We start from the raw sequence: 8070 nt of genomic DNA, 5'->3' as shown, positions 1-8070 counted from the left end.
AGATGTTCAAAAGTTGGACCATTGTTGAACCGCCTGGATTGGTGACATGTTACTAAAACTTGTTGGGTAACCTATTCATTTGGCCCAAGTTCATTTCTTCCAAGTCCACTTGCTTGTTACTAAGATGTGTAGCACCATATACGTAGTTTGTAAATTGCCGATGTGGTATAGGTTTTGGTTATAAAGACTTAAGTTCCTTTCTTCTAAGCTCACTTGCCTTTATTAAGATGTTGTAAATTTCCAATGTGAGATGAGTTTTGGTTAAATATGTGGTTTGTACATTATTATCATATAAAACATTTAATAACTAGTAGAATTAGAATGTAGAGTATATATATATAACTAGTAGAATTGGAATCAATTTAGAAATCATACTTAATTAAAAATAATTTAGAAACTTAAGAGTTTTAAAAAGATTTGGAAATATTTTATATTTTAAATTGAATTAAAAAATATTTGAAAAAAATTTCTTTATAAAATTCTTAATTTTAAATCCTCAATTTAAAATTTCTTTACAAATTAGTTTTATTATTTGGAAGATTTTTCTTTTTAAATTTTAAATTCTTTCCAAATTAATTAAGACATTTTAAATGAATTAAAACTTTTAATTCAATCATACCTTATCAAAAAAAATTAATTTGTCTTCAGAATGAAAATGAATAAAATTACTAACAAACAAAGTACAACTTTGAAGAGTTTTTTTTATAGCTTATAAAATGGGGTACAAGTGATGTAGACAAAGGCATGTGACGAAAGGTTAGAGTTCGGTAAATATTTAAAGAAATTAAGAATAAAAAGTTATAACAAAATGTGGATCCTAAAGGCATATAGGATAATGGTGTCATGAGAGATCCTTGAAAAGTAAAGTCAAAGTCAAAGTCAAAGTATAATACTACCGTATTATTGATATAATCTATTATTAGTACATGGTAGGTAGAATTCTAATTATGCTAATAAATTTTCTTTTCTTTCAAACACTTCTTTTCCCAAAATCTTTTACCATTTATATTGAACTAAAATATAATGGAAATTTTATTAGGCAAAAATCTATCATTTTTCTTTTATAATCTCACATTGAATCTATATAATATGTCATATATAAGAAAAAAAAAAAGTCATAATCTACGATACTGATCCATGAGCTTGAAACACATGTTAATGATTCTAAAAAAGAAGTCATGATCTCTTAAAAAATATTTAAGAGATTTATAAAATATATATGATAATCTTGTCGTAATAAAAAAGTCAATTTCAGAATAAGACATAATTTTCTAATTGTCTCATGGCTTAGAATAAATGTATAATTTTTTTTTGACTTGTTATGCTTATTAAATTATCTTATCATTTCTTTAGCTAGTATATTAATTCTGGTTCAAAAAGAGAAAGAGAGAACATTCTTAGAGTATGCACAAGTTTTTTTTGGATAGTTGTTGAAATGATTAATAGGGTAGAAGAAATTTCAACTAAAACAAAAAAGGATTGACACCCGTTGAGTGCTATAATGATGATCATAATCTTCAAAGTGATTACGATAACATTCATAAACGATCAAAAAAAAAAAAAACATCAACAACAACTTCCTACCAATTAAGATTTTCCACAAGTTTGATATTATGTGAAACTTAGTGTATTTTGATAACCATCGAAAATACTTTATTAATCATATGCTACCATAGGCATATTTTTAAGTTTGATTATTTGTGGCATAATTCTATTTGTTTACACCCGTACCATTCGTCTATACTCTCAATCGACCATCTAGATTTAATCGTACATATTCGATGGTCGTGGTCGGATTTTTTGTTTCTTTGTGGAACCTTCGCATTTTCCCATAGAAGCCGTTGGACCGCGGCCCGCCGAGAGCAGCCCAGTAGGGCCAGCCCGGTCGGTGGCCTGGGCCTGGGCCGCCCAGCCCATTTTGAAAGTCTAAATTTCAGTCATGGAACGGGCACTCGAGCTCAGTCCTCATGCCTGCCATGGCTGCCACCGGCTTCACAACCCCTTCTGTTCTAAGAAAAGCGCTTCACTCTTTTTTACCTCTTCGCCTCACTCACATCAACAACACGCTCTTCTACTATAAAAATCTTCGCTCTTTTCCTCTCTCAACCCATCTGAATTCTTCAGGTATAAATCATGTATCTCAGGGTAATACTCATTTACTTCAACGTCAGAAACATGTAAGTTTTGGTGTATCTAATATGTATTTGGTGTCAAACTTGTTGTCATTTTGTGTAATTTCAAATACCCATTTAGCAGAATCTTCAGAAACAAGTAATTTTTGCTATCTGTAACATGGATTTTTGTTAAATTTTTAATTTTTGTGTCGCCTTCTGTATCCATTTAGTTGAATTTCAGAGACATTTAATTTATTATGGTGTATGTAACAAGTAACTATGTTGATTGAATCTGTAATACCCATTTGGTTGAAGTTCAGAAATATGTAATTATGGTTTATGTGTTGTGTATTTGTGTTAAATTTTTAGGCATTTTTTCCTAATCTCGAATTCCCGTTTAAGTGAAGTTCAGAAACATGTAAGTAATGGTATGTAATTGATTTGGTGAATGGAAATTACATTTTTTTTCTTTTTCCTTTCTTTTTGAAAATCTTGTTGGGAAATGTTTGATTCATTATGTGATTCACTCATTTGGGTAAAAATATACTTGGGGTCCTTGGCTTTGGGCTTTGTTTGGTAGATGATAAAATCTAGAAAGTGGCATTTAAAATTTTAAAATTTTAAAATTTTCATTATTTTGGCTGGGGAAGGACACATTTCACCCAAGTGGGATTGGCACCACTAAGATTAGTACAGCTATCTTAGTTAAGGTACTTTCAGTTTTCTGGAAACCAAAACTATATATATTAGTATATCCAAACATTGCACCCTAATCAAATGAAACATTGGGAAAACTTTGAAGGAGAAATGAAAAATTAGGTATGCAAGTCTTTCATGAAAGCTTGCTTACTTATTGTCGGTCACTAGTATTGAGTACTTGGTGAGCTGGACAATGTTGCTATTCATGCCAAAGCAGTTTGTGTTGCATTTAGGTACATGATTAGTATATGCTATTTGTTTCATAAGACACAGCTGCCATTCGGGTATGACCAACAGAAATTATGTATTGTATCCATGATAACAAAAGCCTGGGATGCCTGAGGATTTTCAGTGAGTTCACAGAAGCCTGTTTCTTAAAACTGCTGCTCACCTATACAATTGCATGTGATCAATGGGTTTAGTAGATCTAATGTTTTATTTGATGAATGGTTAAGTAACTCTTTTTTGTTCTCTATACAACATAGCTTCAGGGATGTGTCACTTGGCACAAGCTATGAAGGGGGATGCTAATTCTTTACTCAAAGGAGTAGCAGACAGAAGCACTATTGAAGCTGTGAAACATATTCTTGAAATGGTATGTGCTTTGCTTGTTTGCAGATATTCACAAAGTACAATCTCATGAATCACATCTTATTTTGTCTTTTTTTCCCCTTCTGTTTGATAGAATGAAAGTGGTATGATTTTTGAACTCTCAACTCAAGCTAAGTACATTGTTTAGTTACGAAAGGAAAGTCCTGATTACTCAGTGTCTTAACTCAAGGTTAAGCTTATTGTTTAGTCATGAAACAGTAATTCTGATTACTCAGTTTATCTTGAAATGGAATTCTGATTACTCAAATTTTATCTGCACTTCTCAAGGCAAAACGAGCATCAGCAAGGAGAGAAGTTCTCCACACTGATTTTCTTACTCCACCAGTACTGAAGGAATCAATGATAGTGTTGGAAAAGCTAGCTGACATGAAAGCTGTTGCACAGGGAGGATACCCTCAGGTTAAACTAAACTAATCAATACATTCTGGTTTGGGAATGTTTAAATAGATTATCTATGTTTATTAAGTGATGTGTCTTCTGAATTCTCTAGGCTGAGCGTTGCCGACTTTCAGTTGGACATTCAGAGGTATTGACAACTGCTCCAGATATAGTTGCAGCATTGCGGTAAGTCATACTGATTAATCACCCATTTCAGACTTTAGTAGCATCACAGTAGGCAATCATACCTTTGTTTGTATTTGTTAAATGATTACTTTTTCCAGTATCACAGGAAACTTTGGGTTTCAATCTTGTTCTCATGGTGACTTCCTTGGCGCAATTCTTGGTACAGGGATTGCTAGGGAAAAGCTTGGGGATATCATCCTGCAGGTATTATCCATAATCAATTCATTTGCCCATTCTTCAATTATTTGAGGAAGGTTTGTCATGAATATTTCTTAACTTGAATTTCAGTTTTACCATAGAGGGGTTTGTTCCTTTTGAAGATATTCTACAACTGAATCAAAGGACCTTTGTACACACAACCTCTTAATTTTATGCATAGCTAGTAGGGATTCTGTTCCTTTGGAGAATTAGAGAATTTCCTGCTTGAGCATGGGGGATTCTTATTCAATTTATACTGATGATATTAGAGGTGAAACACGGGGATTAATCTTTTCATTGGTTCCAACTGGGAGAAAAACAGGTGGGGACTTCAACTATTTGATCTCCTCATTTATTGTGAGCAAAATAATTCAATGCTTGTAAGTCAGTTGTAACTGATGGATCGAGTTTATTTTTACTCCAGAAAGCTTTTAGTTGGGATTGGGATTCCATAGTCTTGAACCTGTAGTTGCTGATTTTCAATTGAATCAGTATGGTGATTCATGGTATTCAGGCTGTACCTTGTTATCAGAAAAATTATTTAGTTTCATGTTTCATCTATACTGTAGGTGCCCCAAGTAATGAGCTTGGCTTTTTTATTGGGTTGAGTTTAATCTTTCTTTATTTGATGTCCAGGGAGAAAAAGGGGCTCAAGTCCTGATTGTTCCAGAACTTGTTGACTTCCTTGTATCATCCCTAGAGAAGGTAAGGGTTTACTGTCTAATATATTGCTTCTTCGTAAATAATCAATTTTTTTTTTTTGACGAACATGAAAATTGAAAAATTGGATTCATTTCTACTTTATGGGTTTGAAGACAATAAAAATTAATAGAATTCATATTTTATTCTACTTTATGAGATTGGTACAACAAACCCCAATATAATTCATGTTTGTCATATTTTATCATAGTAATAAACTTTCATCCTTTTCTGTTATTTTTCGATAAAAAAGTTTAAGGAATAATTAAAAATGTTCAAACTAATTAATTTTTTTGATGAGCGACATTTTGTTTTTGTTTATTGGGAATTGAACTTGAAACCTCTCACATCCCCACCACAACCACTTGCCACTTAAGTTAGGCTTTGAGGGCCACTCAAAATAATCAAAATTGTGGAGCAAAATACAGAATTATATCAATTGAATTGGGATCGGAAAATAAGAAGGAAATGGAAATATGATTGCAGTTGGTATCTCACTAACAGATCCCCTACCATCTCTGATTGAAACTAATTTCCTCTGGCAGGTTGGCAATGTTTCAGTCTCTTGTACAAAGATGCCGTTGCTTGCTCTTGAATATGAAGAGCCAAGGTCACAAGTCATTCTATTGATGATCTTTCTAGTTTTATTTTTTGATATTATTTGTCTATCATCAGCAAACACTATACATAGTTGTTTACTCTTTGCAGGACTACAACATTCAAAACCATAGAACTATCACTAAGGGTTGATGCACTAGCTAGTGCAGGGTTCAAGCTTTCACGATCCAAACTAGTTGATTTGATCAGGTATAGCTATTCCACCTGGACTGAATCTGCTTCATGTATTCTTGTCAAATTTTCATCTCCTCAATTTCCTTCACAAGTTGGCATTTGTATGATTGTCTTCCACTAAATTTCAATAATGTTAGTTTCATTGCTAGATTGAACTGTTATTGTTCGTTCAACAAATTGGTCTTTGTTTCACTTGACCAAACCACCGTATCTTCACTTCCTAACATCCTGTTCTCATTTGGTGCTACCTCTAGACCAGCATCTTTGTGGTAATAAGTTCTATTGAATTATAACTGATCATGTCATTACTTCAACATTCTTACTGTGCTATTTTGGATTTTGGAACGATCTACTATTACCTTTGCATTAAACAAGTCGATGATGTAAATATACGGCAGCAACAACATTTGATGGTATCAAAATTTATGCAAGTTTTAAGTGGCACTTACCAACAGATTGAGGATGGAGCATGCTTTGTATTAGGGGTGTTTAGTTAATTTTTTTAGCAGATATGCTCTTAGGGAACTTTTGCCCAAAAAAGTTTGAAATGACAACACTAAACTACACTTTAAGTTTCAGGTTTTTGGTTATGATTTTGTTTCATTGTGGTCTTGAGGAAAAGGAAAACTGATTCTGTGGGTTTTTTGAATTCTAAAATTATTTTGAAGACTTGCTTAGTAATTTTCTCTTATCTTTAGTGCAATCTACAACTTGGTTTTAATTGTGATATTGGATCTTTGATTGTCTTGTATTGGATCCTGAACTATTTAGAAACTTTGGAGAGTTAGGCTTTTCATGTTCCTTTACCATCGTGAGATACTTATTTAGGATAGTAGTGAATAGCGTGAGTGTTTAGCTAGACTGACAATTTCGGACTAAAACTTTTAAGCGTCTCCTAGCTCGGGTTTTTTTAATCCTTCCTCAGCACCCATTCAAAACCAACCCTCCTTCCCCTTCTCTAAGTGTAGTCCATCATTGAGATTTATCCTCAAATAGTATTATATTTAAAAACGTGTATGATATATATATGTAGTTTTTTGATAACATATTTTAATTGTTTTATGAGGTTTGTTTAAAAAATAATTGTATAATTATGGAGAACGATTACAAATAAAGCATTATAAATAAAAGTTATTTTTAATAAGTATTTAAAACTATAGAAAATAGGTCGAGAATATTCTAAGTTTCCAAACGGATTTTTGTTCTAGAAAACATTATAAAGCTGTTTTTTGAATACATTTCCAAACAGTTCCTATTGTTTCAGCATTTTGATTTTACCCCATTGTTTAGATGATAGTTCATCTTTCTCTCGGATACAATAAATCTCTGTATTTTAATTGAGTGACCAGTTTTGTTCTTTATAGAACTGTTTTATATAGCTGGGAAAACATTTGCATAGCCTCACTTGAAAATGGAGGTACAACAATTTGAAATTCCTTCTCCTTTTAGTAATGGGGATGTTCGTGTTAACTGGACCACCGTGACGAAAAACGGAACAACACTCAAGACTGGAGATGTTGTCTCAGTTAGTGGAAAGGGAAGACTAAAGGTGGGTCAAGAAATTTAGTACAACACTATTGCGCAAGAGAATCATTTTAGTTATGCCTTTATCCAAGTATTTCTCTAAGCTCTTGTTTTCTTTGGTTCAGATTGGAGAGATAAACTCGACAAAGAAGGGAAAGTACGCGGTTGAGCTCATTCGATTCCTATAAGCTTTTGCACCCACCTGGTGCTGGTTGTGATAGGCGCAGTTAACACCTGACATTCGGGTCCGGTTGGAGAGTGTGAAAGACTCCATCATGAAAGGTTCCTCGGTTATCAAACGAACATGTAAAAAAGTCATTTTTCATATAGATGGATTACTTATTTTCCCTCATAAATGGGGGTTTCTTTTCTTTGTTGGAAGCCGAACTGGTTCCATAGGTTATCAAGGCAAAAGTTGCAATTGACTGAACAATCATTTAGAAGCTTCAAATTGAGTTTCTCTTCTCTGGTAATAAATTTTGATGGTTCATTTTGGAAGTGATATTTGGGTTGTGTTACTATGAATTGTGATTATGCAGTACTTCTTAAGGTTCAAATCGTTGTCTAAATTATCATAAAATTTAATTCTCGATTGGGTACACTTCATGTTTTTTGTATAATAAATTTTATATAAAAAATAGAATATCCTATGCAAAAAGTATAAATTTATCTTGTATTTTTAAGAATCATTTTCAAAAAATTTAAAATTTGAGGTATGATTTTTTTTTTTTTTTGTTCCTTGTTTTTTAAATCATTATTCTTTCAATATGAATTTTTTTTCAGTAATCTCGTATTAACATTTATCTTGTTTTTTAAATTTATCTTGTTTTTTAAAGGTTGGATTGACTAACCTCACAAAGTTGACACC

The 8070-nt window shown here is 32.5% G+C and overlaps 1 protein-coding gene across 3 annotated transcripts; it reads left to right on the top strand.

Annotated features, from left to right (window-relative positions):
- Nucleotides 1-1959: 1959 nt before the first annotated feature.
- On the top strand, nucleotides 1960-7704 carry LOC100248657 (hypothetical protein). Of its 3 annotated transcripts, none has more exons than XM_019216895.2 (10): nucleotides 1960-2124; nucleotides 3305-3408; nucleotides 3693-3824; nucleotides 3916-3989; nucleotides 4088-4193; nucleotides 4824-4892; nucleotides 5432-5496; nucleotides 5595-5693; nucleotides 7128-7227; nucleotides 7328-7704. In XM_019216895.2, the coding sequence occupies exons 1-10, from the start codon at nucleotides 1968-1970 to the stop codon at nucleotides 7388-7390; spliced, it is 969 nt and encodes a 322-aa protein (XP_019072440.1). In that variant the 5' UTR covers nucleotides 1960-1967; the 3' UTR covers nucleotides 7391-7704. The 3 variants fall into 3 exon arrangements, with proteins under 3 accessions (XP_019072440.1, XP_002282453.2, XP_010644190.1); XM_002282417.4 differs by having other exon boundaries at nucleotides 3299-3408; XM_010645888.3 differs by having other exon boundaries at nucleotides 1960-2177; nucleotides 3299-3408.
- The last annotated feature ends 366 nt before the right edge of the window (nucleotides 7705-8070 follow it).

The sequence above is a fragment of the Vitis vinifera genome, chromosome 19 (genome assembly GCF_030704535.1).
Source record: "Vitis vinifera cultivar Pinot Noir 40024 chromosome 19, ASM3070453v1".
Lineage (NCBI taxonomy): Eukaryota > Viridiplantae > Streptophyta > Magnoliopsida > Vitales > Vitaceae > Vitis > Vitis vinifera.
The sequence above is the reverse complement of the archived record's forward strand: the minus strand, read 5'-3'. Positions and strand labels throughout refer to the sequence as shown.

Coding starts and splice junctions, on each gene's coding strand:
- LOC100248657 (XM_002282417.4), top strand. CDS start 1,968: ATGCCTGCCATGGCTGCCACCGGCTTCACAACCCCTTCTGTTCTAAGA. Junction 4,194..4,823: donor TTGGGGATATCATCCTGCAG/GTATTATCCATA, acceptor TTTGATGTCCAG/GGAGAAAAAGGGGCTCAAGT. Junction 7,228..7,327: donor GTGGAAAGGGAAGACTAAAG/GTGGGTCAAGAA, acceptor TCTTTGGTTCAG/ATTGGAGAGATAAACTCGAC.